Source organism: Triticum aestivum, chromosome 6A, assembly GCF_018294505.1.
Source record: "Triticum aestivum cultivar Chinese Spring chromosome 6A, IWGSC CS RefSeq v2.1, whole genome shotgun sequence".
NCBI lineage: Eukaryota > Viridiplantae > Streptophyta > Magnoliopsida > Poales > Poaceae > Triticum > Triticum aestivum.
The window spans coordinates 390,336,824-390,359,131 of NC_057809.1; the positions used below are offsets into that span (position 1 = coordinate 390,336,824).

Sequence of the window (22,308 nt, forward strand, 5' to 3'; positions counted from 1 at the left end):
ATTGTTGGCTGAACAACAAATAGTATCTCTACTACTTAAAAAGAACATAAGGCTCCCGTTTCACCTGTCTTCGCACCATCCCTTCATCCAACCTTCCCCATGTATTACTTACTTTCTAAACAAATTCCACTTTAATTTATTTACCAAACTTCTAATCAAAATACAAGGTAAATCAGGAGCAGAATTTGATGAACATTTATTTACACAGTCGCATACTATGGGCAGGTAAATCACTTTCGATCAAAATATAAGGTAAATCACGAACAAAATTTGATCAACATTTATTAACACAATCGCATATTATGGACAGATAAATTACAAGCAAACGTACTAGAATATTTATATCCCGTCGTAACGCACGGGCATTGTTCTATGAGAACTAAAATTAAAAATACATATGATTTATTGCGTATTATTATTGTATAGTTCTAAAATATCTATTTAATAATAAATAGCATAATAGAATGAAAAATCCTCATGCATTTTTGCATGTTGACATGGGTTTTTTCCTATGCATGATTACATATTGTGATGGACTTTTCTCGATGCATGTTGTATTCCAAGGTGACATACTATACTTGCATGTATGAGAAAAATAGGTTAGTGGATAAGCTATTTAGATGTACTACTACTTCCGTTTCTAAATATAAATCTTTTCAGAGATTTCAATAGGGATTACATACAGACACATAGACATATTTTAAAGTAGATTCACTTATTTTGCTCCGTATGTACTTCACATTGAAATCTCTAAAAAGACTTGTATTTAGGTACGGAGGACAACAAGATTAGCATTGCTCTCAGGGCTAACAACAAGGCCCTAGATTTCAGCCTCTTCTAGTACACCCGGGCTGGTTTGCTTGGTTACCATCTACTCCCTCCGTTCCAAATTACTCGTCGCAGAAATGGATGTATCTACAACTAAAATACATCTAAATACATCCATACCTGCCACAAGTAATTTGAAACAAAGGGAGTAAGACGAAACCAGCATTCTTTAGTACATATTTGCCGAGCAGAAAACCAAGTGAATTTGATATCTGCCCTGGGATGAGCAACCCAGATGCTTCAGTTCTTTACGTCAGGGTCGGATACTCTACTACAGAGGAAATAGATAACCGAAATATATATACACAGGTAACATACTTTGCCGTGCAATAGACGAGACAAAGATCCATCGTTCTCTTAAGATAAACCATTTGATCCCATCGCTTCCAAGTCTCCAAAATCCAAAATGAATACTTCCAAGTCTCCAATCTTCACCCGTTCTGCAGTTTTCTTGTCAGCGTTGCTGCAGTGAACAAAGCTTCTTTCTCAAACTGTGAAATCTGAATGTTCCTGCAAAACGGTATACAGAAATTAAATGCATAGGGAACTTAGTGAATTTGTTGGCAGATCCGTACTGATAGTCTGATATGGCTGCCCGACATGCAGCGAGAGTACCATCTGACACTCATCTCCTGAGTCCTGACAGCTTTAGAATCATGGTGGCCGCTACGATAATAAACACAACAAAATACTCACGTGTTGATTTTTCTCAGATTCTGGAAAGCCAACACAAACTTGCAAGATATCTCGAGAAGAGACGCTCCCATCATTTTTGCTGCATCATTAGCTTCGCTAGAATCACCATCAACGGATAGGCAGACCTGAAAGGTTTTATGATTGTCAAAATTATAACCCAAGATGTAGATTGCTGTAAATGGAAGAATATCAGAACAGCAGAAGAACATCAGGGTGGGAACATGGATGACAGAGATCTACAATGCCGCCTGTTCAAGTTTCTTAATAACAATAGTATTACGCTCTTCAATTAAACAAAGAGAAAAAGAATATGCTCTAGACAGTATCAAGCTAGCGGCAAATAATGGATGAATGATGCGTTTATGCTCTCAACCTGAATGACAGATAATCAGGCAATATACAGTACAATGCAAAGATGGCCATACATTTTTGTGAAAGTATTAGCACACAAAAGCTAGAGTTAAAGACACATATGCTTACTGCCTATCTACCAAGGAGTATCACCTTAGAAACTATATTCTGGAGACGTGTATGCGTCTATATTATTCCATGTCACTATTTCTAGGGTCAAAACATACATTTCTGGGGTCAAATCAAATATCTAGTCGCCTCTGTCCAAAATCTAGACAAAAAAATCTTTCATAGAAAATAAGGAGCAGGCACTTAATGCCCTAACCTGGTATGCATGTGCTAAGAGAAGCTGAGCAACTTCTGGACACATCATCTTAACCATGGCCTTTGCGCTTGCTTCTGATGAAAACATACTCAGAGCGCTTTCCACTGTCAAATCTTGTTGAGAATTATCTGACCTCCGAGTACGGACTGCAGACTATGAGCAACAAAAAAGGTGGCAATAGCATCCATGATTTTGCTTTGATCACAAAATGAACTTATGTGAAAGCTCTCAGGTAGAAGAGACAACGAGGACAATACACCAATTAGCATGTCAATATTAACATTTAATAATGATCTCTCTAGTCATTTTAACTCCATGCACACAGAAAACTGAGTTCATAAATAATACGTTAGTTTGTGCTATACATCTGCACCTGTTAGTTGGCATTTTGATGTCTATCTCTCAAAAATGCTACTACAAATAAGAGTTCCATGTGTGTGGGAAAAGTTGCCTATAAAAACCAAACAGTAGTACTTGACATCCTTTTCTAATTGACATCTAAACTGTAGTACTTGTAACTTCTATCAACGTGTCCAAAAAACAATTGTTTGTACAGGTCAGTAACACTCCTAAGATTCTTGTTTAGAGGACAAATAATCCAATCATGCTAGACTTTCAAATAACATAGGAAAGAGCAAAAGATCTGTAAAATGGTACGCCTCCGATTCATAATAAGTATCGCGGTTTTGAACCAAGGTTGAACTAATATTAGTTCAAAACTGCAACACTTATAATCGATCGGAGGGGGTACCATATGCATGGTTGAGAGTGGAGCTAAACATGCATGCAGCCTAGGAAACAGGGTAATGGACGTCACTGGTTGATAAGAGATGGAGGCAGGGAAGAGAAGCGCTTTGTGTCATTCTAAATGAAACTCACAATGGAATATTCCCCGGGAGTGTTATTTACCACAAAGTTTGCTCTTGTGATGTCTATTTAGCATAAAGTTTACTATTGTGGTGTCATTTTAAAGTCAAGTGTGTTTGAGATGATCTAAGTGCTGTGGATAAGCCTGCAAATGATAGCCTAAGCTTTGAGAACCAATATTGCTGTTTCAGCATTGGAATTCATTTTCGTTGTGGCCAAATTCAAGGTGATTCTGTCTGTCAGATTAAACTTGTAGAATTTTTTAAATGATGTTCCATTTATTTCAGAACTCAGTTTGAAATTATAGGTACATATTCAAGTCCTATGTAATTAATAAAACAAACCAGTCCAGATAATGCCAATGAAGACATGATGGGGGTGGAACATTTGGAGAGCCTATCTAAGAGGCAAGAAAATTTGTATCAACTGGAGAGCAACAGTTGATACCAACATTTGATACAACAATTGTCACACTTCTGCTGTATATACTGAAACACCAATCACTGTCTCCAAAGGGGCATTTCTTTAGTTGCACAGAAGGCATTTGCATGCTAAGAATCAGGTGATTATAAAGTAAATTTAGAATACCTTAACTTGATATCTTGAGAAGTACAGCAGGATAATCTGCAATTTCCACTTCCACTCCGTGAAGGCCTGTTGCGGTTGATAAACAAAGTCATTAATTTACTATCAAAGTGGAGTACCAGGAAAATGAGCAGCAAATAGAAACAAAATTATGCGTACAGGTTCCGGTATCTAAATAGCTTTGATCTCTTTGTTTTCATTGCCAAAAAAGATCATATAGCATTTAAGAGTTTAAGGTGCAAGTTTTCGTATCTAAATGGCACCAGATATCTAACTTGTGTCCAAACAGTTATTAAACACTTGAGGTACCCATCAGCGATGGACCAAACTCCGAAGTCCGCACTTCACCAAAAAAAGAAGCTGGTAAACTAAGCCATGTGCCTAATCATTGGCAAACAGTTTAGTTGCCAAGTAGTTTTCTAAATAGCTATCTATCACCGCTACGCATGGAGTTCCGCTAATACAGCTATGGCAGCTATTGCACCCAATAGTGGTGCTGTTTCTATTAGTGTATAGCCAGCTACAGCACAGCTATTCCATATAAATGACCCAAAATAAAAGAGACAAGTTTCAGTTTCAACCGTACAGCTGCCCCGGAACACCCTTTTACCTGTAAAACCACATGAAGACCCAAAACACTAACATAGTAGCTGCTTAACCATCATAGGTCTTGGTTTGATTGCTTTACAAGACGTAAAAGTTAGGAATTTGGAAAGTACAATCATGGGTATTACTAAGACATTCTTGTGCAAGTTTGAGTACTACTCATGAAGCAAAGCAATCAAAGTAGTCAGTAATATGCATATCAGATCTCTACTGAGACCTTAACTCTAGTCAGTCACCTTTAGCTGATTTGTATAGATTCGGTGGAATTTAAAACGGGGGCTCTCAAAAATAACACGACCAATGTTAGGGTAACTTGTAATCCCATGAAGCAAACCCTCACTGCCTCAACCCCTTCCCAAACCATTGGCCGTTCTCCCACCTCACCAAACCCTCATCACTGCCGGCTCTCTTCTATCCGTTCGGTTCCATGGCTAGTCATTGGTAGTCTTGACGGTGCTGGACAGGCTGGAGACGGTCCTTGAAGGCGTCGTGGTTGGAGTGGCTGCATTGGCCATTCTCCACACCAGGTTCATTTGCCCCTGGTCAACCTGATGCTCATGCAACTGGAGGTCGGTCATCGCTAGGGACTAGTTGCTGCTGCCTCTGAAATTGACAATTAAGGTGATCACAGCTCGCAGTCCCCGCGTCGCTCCCGCAGGGGCGACTTGGGCGGCGCTAAACCTAGTCCACCGCCGGCCGCCCCTCCCTCTCTCCTCTCCCTCACTGCCATCGGAGGGGGTCGCTGGAACGCCGCGCGGCCGTTGGGGAAGATGGCGGTGAGGGTCCTATCCGCCCTGCCGCGCACGGGGGACTTGGAACCAAGGCGGCGGCCTCATGAGGCGGCCCTTGGCCGGCGGTTGTTGCAAGTGCTGGCCGCCCCCCTTGGCCGCACGGGCGGCAAGATGGCGGCGGGTGGTGCCTGCGGGGCGTGGTGGCCTCGGGGGCACCCATCCCGGATCTGACGCCGTCCCAATCCAAGCCTCACGATCTGGTCTCCGGCTGCCCTTGGTCGTCGGTGCCGCGTCTGAGGAAAGGATGGGGAAGTGTGGAGCCCAGAGAAATCCAAGGCCGGATCTTCCGGCCACGACGACGGCGACGCGTGCAGGCGCCGTCCCCTACATATAGGCGCCGTCAAGGTTCTCCATTCCGCCTCTGCCTCCCTCCTTTGCTCGTGTACCGGGGTGAAAACCCAAATCCCTCTGGATTGGGCGGCAGCGACGCTCGCGGCGTCGTCATCTTCATGGAGGTGTCGCCTTCGGTGAGCATGGGAAGGTGGTGGGCTCGTCTTGGTTGGGTGGCGTTTAGCGGCAGTCCCAATTGGGATGTTCCGGGGGAAACCCTAGATCTAGGTCTACCGGATCGGACGATGATGACGCCTGCGGTGTCGTTCGCCCTCCTGGGGGCATCGTTTTGGAGCAACCACTGGCTAGAGGGGACAAGAGGACGAGCGATGTTACATCTACCGCATGGCTGGCGGCGGATCTTGGTGGCATGGCGCCGCGGAGTTTCGGCGACGGTCGCGTGTGGATGGATACGTGGAGGGTGGTGGCGCTGTGTGGCGCCGTGGTGGCGTCGACGGCAGCCTGGCAATGGTGATGCGTCAGTGCTTGCTCTGGAGAGGGATCGGTGGAAGACGGTTGCGGTGATCTTTGAGAGTGCACTGGACCGGTGTGTGACCCAGTCCCGGTGTGTGGCTGGGCTGGGGCATCCGACTTTAGATGTTAGGGTTTGGTGCAATGTTTGTTTGGTACTCGGCCCGGATATTCAGCACACCTTCATCTAAGGGATAGGAATAGCAACAGGTGTTGCCTAGATGGTGGCTTCAGGCTTACTGATGTATTACTTTGTATGGTCTTTGTGAATAATTAATAAAATGGCTGCATGCATCGTCCAGATGCAGAGGCCGGGGGTATATCCTCCTTTTCCAAAAAAAAAGTTGTTGCTGCCTCCGTGATGCTTGTACAAGAGTTGCCGAGGTCATAGCCGGATGGTGCGGCGTTTTGGCTGTTGCTGCAAACTCCCATGGTGGATGACTGCTTCCCATGCCTTACAGATTATACTTGTAATTGACTAGGGTGTGGCCTGGTGAGGACGATTGTGCTTGAGGTCATGGATGGCCATCGGCACAAGTATTTTAGTGGTAGCAATCCTTAGGTCGTTTCAGGCTGCCTAGGTGGCTGTGTGTTTCCCTTTTTCTGGGTTGTGTCTTTTCTTTGGGTCATACCTTTCAAATGACATTGTAGAACATGCAGCTCTCCTGCATGATCTTGGAAAAAAGAACAGGAATCCCCCATACAACAGGGACATCACACAGGGAATAGGAAAATTAATTATAGATGTGTAACAACGAAAGCTAATTTAACTGGCATTATGCTTGACTGTGCGGTTACTATAAAGCTACGGAGACATCTTATTCTGCTATCTCAACAACTATTACGCGGAAGCTTAAGGGTTGTGCACATTTCCTTTCCTGGGGAAAATCCAGCACATGTGCGGATTACTGATTGTGATGGATAAGTCTGTGTACTAGGGTCCTTGTGGGGCTGCAGCACATGGTCCTTGTGGCAGTTAGGAGGATAAAGTCCTGGACCATCAAGGACTGGCTGTTAGGATAGAGTTCTGTTCTTGACCATCAAGGACTGTCAGTTAGCATCTTAGACTAGCATCTTAGACTGGCATCTTAGCAGCATCTTAGCATATGCCTTGGCTGGCTAGCAGCCTATAAATATGTATCCCCAACCCCTCAGGTTGGCATGGCATTGTGTGAGAAATAAACCAACGAAAATTGTCCCAACTCTCCTAGTGTCATCCACAACTATCAATGCTCAGGCTGAAAGGTCTAACAAGTGGTATCAGAGCCAGGTTAACCTGCACCCTGAGCATTTCCTGTGAGCAGCCCAAGTCGGTAGCAGCAGCTGCTCCGTCTGCCTCTGGTTACCTTCCTCCCTCCGGACTGTCGAGCAGCAGCTCGTCTTCATCAGCCTCCTCTTCACGCAACAGCCCCCCTGCAGCGAGCCATGTCTGCAGGTCGCTCTCAGCACACGGCTACCTCGAGCATGCGGCGCCGGCAAGAGGCCGAGCGCGCCGTGGCAGAGGAGCGTGAGCGAGCGGCTGTAGCAGCGGCTGCTGCGGCGGCAAGAGTGTCGAGGCTGGCTGCAGCGGAGCTGGCAGCAGCCAGAGCGGAGGTAGAAGCAGCCAGGGCGGAGGTAGAAGCAGCAGCAGCAGCAGAAGCAGCCCGTGAGGCTACGGCGGATGCCAAGGCACTCCGCGGCAGCCCCGGCAGTTCCAGCAGCTCCGCGCCTGCGGACGACGGCGCCGACGCAGATCGCGCCAAAGTGGCGCAGGAGCGGACGGCGCAGTGGGCAGCCGAGCACGCCCGCGCTCCAGGTGGAGGCGCGCACCGCGACGGCGGCTGCAACGACCAGGACCGCGGCCTCTACGAGGTCCGGACTGTGGTCAGGGATGTTGGTTCCAGTGTTGGGTGGCCTACCCTCACTAAAACCAACTACGTCGAGTGGGCCGGGATCATGAAGGTCAGGCTCCAGGTGCGGCGCATGTGGGAGGCAGTCCAGGACAGCAACGTCGACCACCTAGAGGATCGACGGGCGCTGGACGCCCTCATTGCCGCAGTCCCGCCCGAGATGCAGTTCTCGCTTTCCAACAAGCGGACTGCCAAGGAGGCTTGGGACGCCATCGCCGCAGCACGCATCGGCAGCGACCGTGCTCGCAAGTCCACCCTGCAGGCACTTTGTAAGGAGTGGGAGAACCTGGGCTTCAAGCCAGGTGAGGACGTTGATGACTTTGCTCTCCGTCTCAACACTCTGCTGCAGAAGATGGTGAAGTTTGGCGATGCCACCTACACCGAGGAGAGAGCTGTCGAGAAGCTTTTTCGGTGCATTCCCGAGAAGTACAAGCAGATGGCTCGCTCGATCGAGTCGTTGCTGGACCTCTCCACGATGACGATCGAGGAGGCGATAGGTCGACTCAAGGTCGTCGACACCGACGAGCCACAGCCCCCCTCGGGGCCCGTCACCACCGGCGGGAAGCTGCTCCTAACTCGGGAGCAGTGGGATCCCAGCCTTGGTGACAAGAAGAAGGGGGAGCCTTCCTCCTCGACGGGCGGCCGCAAGCGTGGCAAGCAGCGTAAGGCGCGAAGAGGCCCCCCGGGCAGGGCACAAGGACGTGCCGAAGGTGACGCCCGCGGAGGCGCCAAGGACGGCGCCGCTGGCAAGCCCAGGCCGGCACAAGACAACAGTTGCCACAACTGTGGCCGGTTTGGCCATTGGGCCAATGAGTGTCGGCAACCACGACAAGGCCAGGCTCACGTCGCACAGGCGAAGGAGGAGGAGACGGCTCTGTTCATGGCGCATGCAAGCATTGAGCTACCCTCGGCGACTCCAGTCGCAAAGGCTTTCATCCACCTCGATGAGCCAAAAGCACATGCTCTTCTCAGCGATGGCTCCGGGAAGGACAAGGCTACGGGGTGGTGCCTCGACACCGGCGCCACCCACCACATGACCGGTCGAAGGGAATTCTTCGCCGAGCTCGACTCCGATGCGCGAGGCTCCGTCAAGTTCGGGGATGCCTCCGCTGTGGAGATAAAGGGCGTCGGCTCCGTCATCTTCACCACCAAGATGGGAGAGCACCGGCTGCTCACCGGTGTCTACTACATCCCCGCGCTAAGGAATTCCATCATCAGCTTGGGACAGCTGGATGAGAACGGCTCACGCGTGCTGATTGAGCATGGGGTCCTACGCATCTGGGATCGCCAGCGTCGCCTTCTCGCCAAGGTGCCCAGAGGTGAAAATCGACTCTACGTCCTTGATGTGCAGGTGGCACAACCGGTCTGTCTCGCTGTCCGTCGAGACGACGAGGCGTGGCGGTGGCATGAGCGCTTTGGGCACCTTCACTTTGAGGCCCTGAAGCGTCTAAGTGCCAAGGAGATGGTGCGAGGCCTGCCATGCCTCGACCATGTGGAGCAGTTCTGCGACATCTGCGTACTGACAAAGCAAAGACGACTCCCCTTTCCCCAACAGGCGAGTTTTCGGGCTAAGGAGAAGCTGGAGCTCGTGCACGGAGACCTGTGCGGCCCGGTGACGCCAGCCACACCAGGAGGTCGACGCTACTTCCTGCTGCTCGTCGACGATCTCTCCCGCTACATGTGGGTGATGATCCTCGGCAGTAAGGGAGAAGCGGCGGACGCCATCAGGCGCGCGCAGGTTGGTGTGGAGGCGGAGAGCGGCCGCAAATTGCGCGTGTTGCGCACTGACAACGGCGGCGAGTTCACGGCGGCTGAATTCGCGTCGTACTGCGCCGATGAGGGCATCCAGCGCCACTACTCCGCGCCGTACAGCCCGCAGCAAAACGGCGTCGTCGAGCGGCGCAACCAGACGGTTGTGGGGATGGCTCGGGCTCTCCTCAAGCAGAGAGGGATGCCGACTGTCTTCTGGGGAGAGGCGGTGCTAACGGCCGTCTACATCCTCAACCGCTCTCCTACTAAGGCACTCGACGGCAGAACTCCGTACGAGGCCTGGCATGGGCGGAAGCCGGCGGTCTCTCATTTGCGGGTCTTTGGCTGCCTTGCGTTCGCCAAGGAGCTCGGCCACATCGGCAAGCTCGACGACAGGAGCATTCCGGGAGTCTTCATCGGCTACGCGGAGGGCTCAAAGGCCTACCGCATCCTCGACCCAAAGACACAACGTGTGCGCACAGCGCGAGACGTCGTGTTCAACGAAGGGCGAGGGTGGCAATGGGACAAGGCGGTGGACGACGGCTCGACGCCGACGTATGACGACTTCATTGTCGAGTACGCTCACTTCAAGGAAGCTGGGGGAGCAAGCAGCTCCTCTTCACCGGGCACGTCTACCCCGGCCCCCAAAACTACATCGACTCCGGCGCCTGCTACACCGACGACACCACAACCAGCGACGCCGCATACTCCAGCCCCGGCGGTCGCCACTCCGGGCTCGTCTTCATCAGCACCAGCTCACGCAGAGCACAACCCGATGAAGTTCGCTTCCCCGCTCACTCACGACGAGGAGCGGGTCGACGCATGGTATGGAGGCGAACCGCTGCGGTACCGTACGATGGATAATGTGCTCGGCGACCAGCCGGTGCCAGGACTGGTGCCACGTGACCTGGAGGCGCAGCTACAGCTCGTGTGTGAAGACGGCGAACCACGGTCCTTTGCAGAGGCCGAGAGAGACGCGGCATGGCGCGCCGCGATGAAGTTGGAGATGGATGCGGTCGAGCAAAACCGCACCTGGGAGCTTGCTGATCTCCCTCGAGGTCACCGCGCAATCACCCTTAAGTGGGTGTTCAAGCTGAAGAGGGATGGAGCCGGCGCCATCATCAAGCACAAGGCTCGTTTGGTGGCCCGAGGCTTCTTGCAGCAGGAAGGAGTCGACTTCGACGACGCTTTCGCTCCCGTGGCACGGATGGAGTCCGTGCGACTTCTCCTTGCGCTGGCTGCCCAGGAGGGCTGGCGTGTCCACCACATGGACGTTAAGTCGGCATTCCTCAATGGCGACTTGAAGGAGGAAGTCTACGTGCATCAGCCACCGGGGTTTACGATTCCCGGCCAGGAGGGCAAGGTGCTCCGCCTGCGCAAGGCTCTCTATGGCCTGCGGCAGGCACCCAGGGCGTGGAACGCCAAGCTGGACTCCACGCTGAAGAAGATGGGTTTTGAGCAGAGCCCGCATGAGGCTGCCGTCTATCGACGGGGGAGTGGAGGAAATGCCCTGCTGGTGGGCGTCTACGTTGACGACCTGGTGATCACCGGCACCAAAGATGCAGAGGTGGCGGCGTTCAAGGAAGACATGAAGGCCACGTTCCAGATGAGTGACCTGGGGCTCCTCTCCTTCTATCTAGGGATTGAGGTGCACCAGGACCACTCCGGGATCGCGCTTCGACAGTCCGCCTACGCCAAGCGCATCGTTGAGCTAGCTGGGCTCACCGACTGCCATCCAGCTCTCACTCCGATGGAGGAGAGGCTGAAACTAAGTCGCGACAGCACGACGGAGGAAGTGGATGCTACGCAGTACCGACGCCTTGTGGGGAGCCTTCGCTACCTCACTCACACACGGCCGGACTTGGCATTCTCCGTCGGCTATGTCAGTCGGTTCATGGAGCGACCAACGTCGGAACACCAGCAGGCAGTGAAGAGGATCGTCCGCTACATAGCAGGGACCCTCGACCAGGGCCTCCATTACCCTAGGTGCCCTGGGGCGGCACACTTCGTCGGGTATAGCGACAGCGACCACGCCGGCGACATCGACACCAGCAAGAGCACGAGCGGGATCCTCCTCTTCCTCGGCAAGTGTCTCGTGAGTTGGCAATCAGTCAAGCAGCAGGTGGTGGCCCTGTCCAGCTGTGAGGCTGAGTACATAGCGGCCTCCACCGCCTGTACTCAGGCGCTCTGGCTTGCTCGACTGCTTGGTGATCTTCTCGTTCAAGACACCAGAACGGTGCAGCTCCTGGTGGACAGCAAGTCCGCCCTGGCCCTGGCAAAGAACCCCGTGTTCCACGAACGGAGCAAGCACATCCGACTGAGGTATCACTTCATCCGCAGCTGTGTGGAAGAAGGGAGCATCGAGGCGAGCTACATCAACACCAAGGATCAGCTCGCAGACCTGCTCACCAAGCCCCTTGGGAGGGTCAAGTTCCTCGAACTTTGCTCCAGGATTGGGATGATTCAACTCTCCCACAAGACGACGTACAAGACTTAGGGGGAGAATGATGGATAAGTCTGTGTACTAGGGTCCTTGTGGGGCTGCAGCACATGGTCCTTGTGGCAGTTAGGAGGATAAAGTCCTGGACCATCAAGGACTGGCTGTTAGGATAGAGTTCTGTTCTTGACCATCAAGGACTGTCAGTTAGCATCTTAGACTAGCATCTTAGACTGGCATCTTAGCAGCATCTTAGCATATGCCTTGGCTGGCTAGCAGCCTATAAATATGTATCCCCAACCCCTCAGGTTGGCATGGCATTGTGTGAGAAATAAACCAACGAAAATTGTCCCAACTCTCCTAGTGTCATCCACAACTATCAATGCTCAGGCTGAAAGGTCTAACAGATTGAAGAATTAACAGAACATTAGAGTACTACTAGATTTCAAGTAAAGTCAGCTATTCTAATTTAGTATGTGGTCTTTATTTCCTATCTTTAGCTGGCATCAAGCGAACTCATAACAAAGTGAAAATTGGTAAGCATTCAGACAAGCTTTACTAGGAACTTTGAGTGGGTTTACAATGAACCACCCATTCAGTTTCTCGTGCAAGTTCAACATTATGATAAGATTAAGATATCCATGAAAAATGAGTAAGAGGCCAGAAGGATGCAGTGGTTTGCAGTTACCAAAAGAAATGGGGATAAGTAGATTGTGTTGTAAGTTAGCTCCTCTAGAATAACTTCCAGGATAGGATTCCTACAGAGAAGGAAATGGAATGTCAGGCACAATGGTTACATTCTTAAGAAAATGAAACTAAGAACCAAACCTGAGGCCATCAGCCCTTGAAGTCAGGCCCAATTTGTCTGCTTCTTTCCTAATCAAGTCAAGGTTTATAACCTACAAAAAAAACTGAAATAGTTAGCATCTGCACTTCACACAATCTGTGTATGATCAAAAACACTATGATATAGCTCACCATAATGAAAAGTTTTTTCACGGATATAAGCGCTTCTCTTTCAAACTCAAGCAATGAAAAGGTTAAGGAAGAATCTAAATCAGATGCTGATTTAGAAGATATGTCATCTTCAACTTCCCGCTGATGTTGGTTCAGAAGGGATATGCAGTTCTTGACAAACATTTTGAATACCAGTTTTCGCGATCCCTGTTAATGAATATTAGGGATTCCAAAAATGTCATAAAATAACGCAGACGTTGCAATACTTTCACGTAACTGTGACTATGTCAGTGGTAAAAAAAAATCTTCAACAAAATATGACGAGGCAAAGAAACAACAAACAAAGTTTTAGCCCAGAAAGCTAAGCTACTTTTTATAAATTACAGATGTAGGTAGGTCTTACCAGAAGCACGCTTAAAACAGATTCCCTGATAATCACCCAGTCTAATGACTCTGCAACAAAATCACAAGAATGTTTAAGAATATATTGTCTTATACACAGGAATGTAAAACAGTTAAGTTGACAGGCACTTTTACCTTTATATGCAATATGACGAGGTACAAAATCAGCCTCAAGTGTGCGAACGAGATATTGGAACAGCACCATGTTCTCTATATGCTAAATTACAGAACAGAACAAGCTTCAAATCTCAACAACAGACAAAGAAATGTATATTATAGATGCAAAGTTTCTATAGTACTGCCAAGGAATGCGATACCAGAACAGAAAAACTCGTAGTGTGACCCTTCCTAATTTGAGGTACACCCTCAGGTTATCTTTGTTGACAGTTGCATGGCGATCCCATGCACGTACGTGCTCACCCACGTACATGCACACGATCTGCCCCCCACTGCGCACGTCGCCCACTCTCTCCTCTCTTCTCGAGCGCCATTGCGCCTCTGTACATTGTACCATATATATTGCTGCCTATGGAATGAGAGCACCTAAGGTGCATTTTCTCTCCCACATACTACTCTACATGGTATCAGTTACCAGCCTTCTCTAGACACCTACTTCCGCTGCCCTCTGCCCGCGGCCATGGCGCATCCTCCGCCACCGCCGCCGCCGCCTCCTCCTCCACCCCCGTCTACTCGCGGCGGTGCTCCGAGCCCGATCCGCACCATGCCCCTTCTCACACCCGATGCACTTGCCCAGGGTGCGCTACTCACTCGCCACGACACCGAGGCGAGCTCCTCCGCCGCACCGCCAAACCAATCGCCGCTCGCCGGTGTCTTCATCAACCAGCCCGTCCCCATCGTGCTCAGCCTCAACCTGGCGTACGCTCTTCGAAGTTCAGTTCCAGAAGTCCGGCGTCACCGACCACCTCACCGGCTCCCCGCGCCGCCCTGACGCCGCTTGGCTCCAGGACGACGCTCACGTCCTCTCCTGGCTCTACAATCGGGTGAGCCCGGAGATCTTCGGCCTGGTGCACCGGCGCGGCGCCACCGCCGCCAAAGTCTGGGACGCCATCTGCTCCATCTTCCTGGAGAACCGCGAGCACCAGCTTGTCCTGCTCGCCACCGAGTTTCGCCGCATCGACCAAGGCTCGTCCTCCATCCTTTCCTACTTCGCCCGCCTCAAGGACTATGCTGACCGGCTGGCGGACCTCGGCGAACACGTCGGTGACCGCGACCAGGTCCTTAACATGATCCGTGGTCTCCATCCTCGCTTTCGCTATGATGTGCCCATCCTGACCATGCAGACACCCTTTCCCACCTTCCTGCGCTGCCGCGCCTTCCTCCTTCTGGAGGAGAGCCGCCAAGCTGACGAGGCCCCCCACGACATCGCGCTACACGCCGGGCGCGCCGCACAGAACCCAGGCGGGGGCAGCGACCACAACAACCGCTCCGGCGGGGGCGGCCGCGGCAGAGGAAAGGGCAGGGGCTCTGGCGGGGGCTTGACGTCTGCACCGCGCCCGCCAGCGCCTACTCCAGCGCCCTGGACGGGCATGGTCCACGCATGGCCCATGCCCTGGCGCCCCCATGCCCCCGGTGCGGGCATCCTGAGCCCTGCCCCGGTGGTCCGACGCCTTTCGCCGGCGTCGCCGCACAGTACGGCGCAGCTCCCCCACCTGCATCGGCTCCCCCGACGCACTGGCAGATGGGTGCGGTCCCTCCGCATCCTATCTACGGCATCAACCACGGTGCGCCTGCCGCTGCCCCACAGTCGGCCTGGGATCAGGCCGCTCTTGTTCAGGCGCTCAACGCCATGAGCATGCAGCAAGGGCAGGCGCCGCCGAACTCCGGCGGGGACTGGGTGTTGGACTCTGGCGCGACCTCACACATGGCTTCCTCCTCTAGTATGCTCTCCTCATCTCGCCCTAGTTTCTCTCCTGATATCGTAGTTGGTGATGGATCAACCTTAGCAGTCACACACATCGGCCAACACACCATTCCCACTTCATCTTATCCTCTCTCTCTCCGCAACATTCTTATCTCTCCTCACTTAATCAAGAATCTCATTTCTGTTAAAGCCCTTGCACGCGATAACCCAGTTAATGTAGAATTTGATGACTGTGGTTTTTCTTTCAAGGATCGAAGAACGAAGGCGGTGATCCTCCGCTCTGACTCGCCGGACGAGCTCTACCCACTCCACCCATCGCACCCGTCTCAAGCGCCCCACGCTTTCACTGCAGTCACCCGTGACACATGGCATCGTCGTCTCGGCCATCTTGGTGATGATGGTCTAGACTCCACTCTTCGCCGCGCCTCCATCACCGCTCCCCGCTCCGCCGGCGACGTCTGCACCGCTTGCCAACTAGGAAAAAGCCATCGTTTACCTTTTAGTTCTTCAGATCATGTCTCTTACTTTCCATTTCAGCTTATCCATTGTGATGTATGGACCTCGCCAGTACTTAGCTTGTCCGGTTTTCAGTACTACTTAGTCGTTGTCGATGATTACAATCATTTCATGTGGACGTTTCCCCTTAAACTGAAATCTGATGTGTTCCCCACATTGCGTGCGTTTGTTCACATGGTTTGCACTCACTTCAACCTTCCTGTACTCACCGTTCAAACCGATAACGGGCGTGAGTTTGAAAACTTCGCCGCCCGTCAGTTCTTCTCTTCGCTTGGTATAGTACTGCGCATGTCGTGCCCATACACATCACCACAAAATGGGCGCGCTGAACGTGCTCTCCGCACCCTTAATGACATCACACGATCCCTTCTCATCCATGCTTCCATGCCCTACTCCTACTGGGCCGAAGCACTCCAAACCGCCACCTTCCTGCTCAACCGCCGACCGTGTCGCCCGCGCCACCAGCACACGCCATTCTTCCTGTTGTACGGGGTACATCCCGACTACTCTGCCATGCGCGTATTTGGCTGCCGCTGCTTTCCCAACATCACGGCCACATCACCTCACAAACTGGCCCCCCGATCAGTCCCATGTGTTTTCCTTGGCTACTCCCAAGATCACAAGGGCTATCGATGCTTCAACCCTGCGACCGGCCGCGTCCTCATCTCTAGACATGTTGTGTTCGACGAGTCCAGCTTCCCTTTCCAACACAAACGCGCCACGCCTGACCAGGACTCCCACCCTGACCTAACCGAGCTCCTACCACCACTTCCCGTCCCACGCCGAGCCCGCACGAACCCCAGTGCGCAAAACCCTACGCCTCTCGTCGCCGCCCAAAACCCTACCACCCCTCCCATCGCCGGTTCCACATGCGATAACCCATCATCGCCGCTTCCACCCTCACCAACATCTGCACCCGCCTCGCCCACGACAGATCATCCCTCCCCCCTCCCTACGACCACTCCAGCCACTCCTAATACCGTTCCCCACCCTCCTCAACACACGGTCCCCATCGCTCCCACGCACACAATGATCACACGCGCCCAGGCGGGAAAGTTCTTCCCAAACCCTAAATATCACCAAAATCTACACACCACCGTCGCTTCCTCGATCTCTCCCATACCCAAATCCGTGCGTACTGCTTTGCGCGATCCAAACTGGCTAACTGCGATGCAGGATGAATACTCGGCGTTGATGCAGAACCAAACGTGGAGCCTTGTTCCCCGTCCTCCTGGAGCAAACATTGTGTCTGGCAAATGGCTTTTTCGGCACAAGTTCAAGTCTGATGGGAGTCTCGAACGCTACAAGGCCAGATGGGTGGTGCGCGGCTTCTCACAGCGACCGGGCGTCGACTTCGACGAGACCTTCTCGCCCGTGGTCAAGGCGGCCACGATCCGTGCCGTCCTCACGGTGGCAGCCTCGCGGGGGTGGCCCGTTCACCAAATGGACGTGAAGAACGCGTTTCTTCATGGCCACCTCTCCGAGCGCGTGTACTGCCAACAACCGGTCGGCTTCGTCGACGCGTCCCACCCCGACCACGTCTGCCTCCTCGACAAGTCACTCTACGGCCTCAAGCAAGCGCCGCGCGCCAGGTTCGCCAGGTTCGCCGCGTTCGTCCGCACCCTCGGCTTCCTCGACTCGCGCTCGGATTCGTCCCTGTTCATGCTCCACAACGACAGTGGGACGGCCTACCTTCTCCTCTACGTCGACGACATTATACTCGCCGCGTCGTCGCCAGCTCTCCTTCGACGCCTCCAGCAGCAGCTCTCGGCGGAGTTCTCCATGAAGGATCTCGACGCACTCCACTATTTTCTGGGCATCGCAGTCACCAGGAACGACGCCGGCTTCTTCCTCTTGCAGCGCTCCTACGTCGAGGACCTGCTGGACCGTGCCAATATGGTGGACTGCAAGCTAGTCTCCACGCCGGTCGACACGCACTCGAAGCTGTCTGCCATGGACGGTGCGCCGGTGCCTGACGCCTCCGAGTACCGCAGCCTGGTCAGTGCGCTCCAGTACTTGACGATGACGCGCCCGGACATCGCCTACGCCGTTCACCAGTGCTGCCTCGTCATGCATGATCCACGCGCAGCTCATCTCACTCTGGTGAAGCGCATTCTGCGCTACCTTCGCGGCTCGACGGACCTCGGTCTCCACATCCACCGCTCCACCAACCTCGACCTCGTGGCGTACTCTGATGCCGACTGGGCCGGGTGCCCCGACACACAGAGGTCCACCTCCGGCTACGCGGTGTTCCTCGGCGATGCACTTGTGTCCTGGTCGAGCAAGCGCCAAGCCACGGTCTCCCGTTCGAGCGCGGAAGTCGAATACCGTGCCGTCGCCAACGTCGTGGCCGAGTGCTGCTGGCTCCGACAACTCCTCGGCGAGCTCCACGTCCCTCTCCCCAAGGCAACTGTGGTGTTCTGCGACAACATCTCCTCTGTCTATATGGCGGCGAACCCCGTTCACCATCGGCGCACGAAACATATCAAGTTGGACATCCACTTCATCCGGGAGAAGGTTGCCCTCGGCGAGTTTCGTGTTTTGCACGTCCCGACCACGCAGCAGTTCGCGGATGTGCTCATCAAAGGGCTGCCTTCACCAGCCTTTTACGACTTCCGATCCAGCTTGTGCATCCGGCCACCAGATGCTGCAGCTGCGACGGGGTGTTGACAGTTGCATGGCGATCCCATGCACGTACGTGCTCACCCACGTACATGCACACGATCTGCCCCCCACTGCGCACGTCGCCCACTCTCTCCTCTCTTCTCGAGCGCCATTGCGCCTCTGTACATTGTACCATATATATTGCTGCCGATGGAATGAGAGCACCTAAGGTGCATTTTCTCTCCCGCATACTACTCTACAATCTTTATTAGGTATCATTTACTTTGGCGGTTCTCAAAATGAAAGAATAGTAAGAAATGAGAGGGATTTTTTGGAATAGCAAGAGTTTTAGGGACCTGGCTAAACAGTCACGTTTCAGACTTAGTTTTTTTTTGCGGGGACCTGGCTAAACATAGTCACGTTTCAGACTTAGTTAAAGAACACAAACTTTTTTGTTGCCATTTTGGAGACAACAAGCAGGATTTTTCTCCAGAAGCACAAGAGAAAGGATCGTTTAGCACGATGGGAATTCTTTCTGTACCCCTAAAGACCAGGGTGGCCTCAGGATTCATAAATTACTAGTAAAAAATTATGTACTTATGAGTAAATGGTTGTTTAAGCTGCTAAGCAAGGATGAAATTTAGCAGTCACTCCTATGAAGTAAGTATTTGGGGCAAAAATCACTCATGGCGATTAAAGCCAAACCAATGGACTCTCACTTTTGGAAGGGCCTCATGAAAGTTAAGGATAAATTTGTTCAGTTTGGATCATTTAGTGTGGGGAATGGCAAATCTATTAGATTCTGGGAGGATAAGTGGATCAGGGGTAGGCCTCTTTCGGTGGTTTAACCTAGACTCATCCATCCAGTCAACTTGAACTGATCTGTTAAATGACATGGTAGTGACATGGTAGTGACATGGTACTGATGTGCGTACATGTGGCATCTGCGTCAACTGAAACCACCTGTGATTGAAAAATGGACAGGATAGTTCAAGTCGCAACTCAGACAGTTGAGTTTGTGACTTAAAAGTGGACATTCATGGAAGTTTAAGTTTGAGAAGTGGACTTTTCCAATATTCTCTGGAGTTAGAGACCATCAGGGATTTACCTTAAGCCCATTATTAGCACCTGTGTCATTCGATGCTTCAACCATAGCTTCGGTCAACAAAGAAAATCTCTAAAGAAGGGTAAAACTGAATCAGATACTTCCTGACACAGAAAAATGAGGAAGCCAAATACTATGATAATAAGTATTGCAAAATAGTCTTTAACATCCAAAAGACAGTTCCTAATTCCCACTTAAAATATTTACCAACATATAATACAACAGTAAAAAGTAGTCTTCAAGGAACTCAAGTAATCAAGTGGCTAGGAAGAAAACCTGTAAAGGCATAATGTAGGCTAAAATACCCAGGCCCCAAGAACATACAGTGAGGATATGCTTCTTGGTCCAATAAGAGCAGGAAACTCAAGACGAATATGATCATAAGCAGGAAAACAGAATTTGCAAATATGAATACAGCATAAGAAAATAATGTAGCACACTAATACCAGCTTACCAAAGAATCAAAGAGGTGATCTGAGCGACTGGTGTTTCTCCCAAGCTCACCAGAAGCTACATTGTTGCCAAGGAGAAATGGTGACCATGACTGGAAAATGGGAAATTAGTTATGCATGTTAGATTTTTAAATTCAATATAGAAGTATAAAACATACAACAGTACATAGTTTGTTGAAAAAACATCTAATACATTATGTCACCCTTTACCTCTTTAACTATAACTAGAGTTGGATGGGAACCAGAATTTGTCAAATATACTCTTGGATATTGCTGCAAGTTAACATCAAAAGCACACAAAATGAGATGAGCCATGAAATGACAATATACTAACTTAACAGCATATAGGTTTTTACATGTTACAGTTTAGTGGTATATCAGTGTAGTATAGTAATGATAAAATGGAGCTCCCCTAAACCACAAAAGGAGCACTGCTTGGGTAGTTAAGTGAATATTAGTCATGCTACACAACAAAAAGAAACATTGCCGAATCAGTGGCTTTTCTCTGCTAACGGATATGAATGAGAATGGCTAACATAGCAGGCCAGAATCTATCTCCCCATTGTCAAAAGTACCATGATAGACAAATGGAGGGACAAGGGGCATGTCAACTTGCACGAAGGTGGCAGAAAGAGAGAGAAAGGGGTAGAGAACATTTCACCTTGCCCAGCTCCATTAAGAGATGGAAACTTGCAATGGTTAGCTCCAAAGAGCTGCTGCTTTGAAAGATCTGAAAGACAGCATCGTACATTCTCCTTCCAGAAGTAAAAGATTTACATAAATAATTCCCATGTCAAACTCAGCAAATACTTCTCACATAAGATTACACGAAATATTCATTCAGTGGAAGAGTGGAATAAGAATGTTTGTAACATACTTGCACATTCACATATGTACTTGATTGGTAGATGCTTTGTTTGCTTGTTACTATGGTCTATGGGTTTCAATACCAAAAGTTGAACGAGTGCTTTCCCGTTCAAAGATCATTAAGACAAGGCTAGGGGGCATGATGGAAGATGACTTTCTTGCCACTAGAATGCTACTGCCTCATTTCCGGTCTATAAGGCTTGTGCGTATCCCTTGATTTATAATTTGACCAAGATAAGATGAATTATATAGTCTAAAATTAATACCATTAGAAAGTATACGATTTGAAGTTTCTAATGATATATTTTTTACGATATAACTTGTATTACGTTGGTCCATTTGTCAACCTAGAGATACACGCAAGCCTTATAACCGGAAAGGAGGTAGCAGTACTCATAGAAGGTGAAACTGCAGTGCATCACAATTACGAAGATACCAGATTATATGTTTGAAGAAAGAGGAGCAACACTTTAGTCTTCCTTCATGTTCAGGCGTATTTATTTTGGTGTTACTCCGATATGATATTGACACAGATGTGAACACAATCACTCAATACTTCTGTAATAATAAATTGTGGCATGACTTCCCTATTAGTTTGGTACATTGTAATATTGGGATGTACTGAACTTACTGCCCCCCTTTCATTTTGTATCCCACCCATTCGTTGAACAACAATCTACTAATTTGAGCAAGCTAAAAAAATACTGCTCCTCCTCTTGAAACTGAAATGAACAATAAGAAGACGGAAACATGTGCAGATGCAGTATTATATGACTGAACTGGGAAAAATAGAAGCATATACACATATGTCACTATCATGATGCGGAAATGGAATCAGAATATGAGTTAAAGTATATAGTCAGTTCCTTCGTCTTTCTAAGTATCAAAAGATAGTTACAGACTAGTGTCCGTCCTATGAGATGACACAGAAAGGTGAATCATTCAATCAAATTTGCCCGACAAAATAAAGTAAACCATATATCAATTAGCAAGCGAATTAGCTCTGGTAAAGGAATCGAGAGAGTATAGAGCTTTCCACACTGAATAATTCGCAGATTAGTATAAGTATCGTGCTGAACAGCAGGTGTCAGGAGACTAAACTACTTTACGAGCGATGAGTTCCGTACTCAGTGGGGGTCGAGGGTTTGTCGCCGGCCAGGCAGACGGAGCGCACGGCCTCCAAAAAAGCGGCTCCTGAGTAGATTGGTGAGGCAACGAGTTAGCGCCGGGATCAGCAAGCAAGTGGAACGGGGAACGAGACCTACAAATTGTTGGGAGGAACTAAGAGAAGGGGTTGGGGTGAGGTGGGTGGGGGGGGGGGGGGGGGGGGTACGGTCGTCGTGGAGGTCACGGGAATCCTTGATGCCGACGAAAGAGTCGAGGATGGCCATCACATTCTCCTCGACGCCGCCATCGGCGGCGGCGGCGGCGGGCTGCTCCCGGGAGGGCGGCATATTTTGGAGGGTTTGGCGGTTTCTCTCGGCGGGAGCCCGTCGGAGAGGCGGGAAATAAGGTCTCGTGGTGCTAGTGCCGAGGTGATGAGATGACTCCTTTCGTCTTTGGTTCTATCTCAGGATGTATAGCTTATTTCATCTTTC

The 22,308-nt window shown here is 50.5% G+C and overlaps 1 protein-coding gene across 1 annotated transcript; it reads right to left on the reverse strand.

Moving 5' to 3' along the window:
* Nucleotides 1-696: 696 nt before the first annotated feature.
* LOC123127618 (negative regulator of systemic acquired resistance SNI1) lies at nt 697-22,262 on the reverse strand. The gene is made up of 15 exons (XM_044547373.1): nt 22,044-22,262; nt 21,838-21,904; nt 20,505-20,598; nt 20,054-20,116; nt 19,846-19,935; nt 19,395-19,463; nt 13,420-13,501; nt 13,286-13,335; nt 12,904-13,089; nt 12,754-12,824; nt 12,614-12,683; nt 3,656-3,721; nt 2,201-2,353; nt 1,525-1,649; nt 697-1,338 (listed from the first exon to the last, which is right to left on the reverse strand). The coding sequence occupies exons 1-15, from the start codon at nt 22,162-22,164 to the stop codon at nt 1,260-1,262; spliced, it is 1,386 nt and encodes a 461-aa protein (XP_044403308.1). The 5' UTR covers nt 22,165-22,262; the 3' UTR covers nt 697-1,259.
* Nucleotides 22,263-22,308: the final 46 nt, after the last annotated feature.

Coding starts and splice junctions, on each gene's coding strand:
- LOC123127618 (XM_044547373.1), bottom strand. CDS start 22,164: ATGCCGCCCTCCCGGGAGCAGCCCGCCGCCGCCGCCGCCGATGGCGGC. Junction 20,599..21,837: donor AAACCCTCGACCCCCACTGA/GTACGGAACTCA, acceptor TACTTCTGGAAG/GAGAATGTACGATGCTGTCT. Junction 12,825..12,903: donor TGAAAAAACTTTTCATTATG/GTGAGCTATATC, acceptor TTTTTTTTGTAG/GTTATAAACCTTGACTTGAT.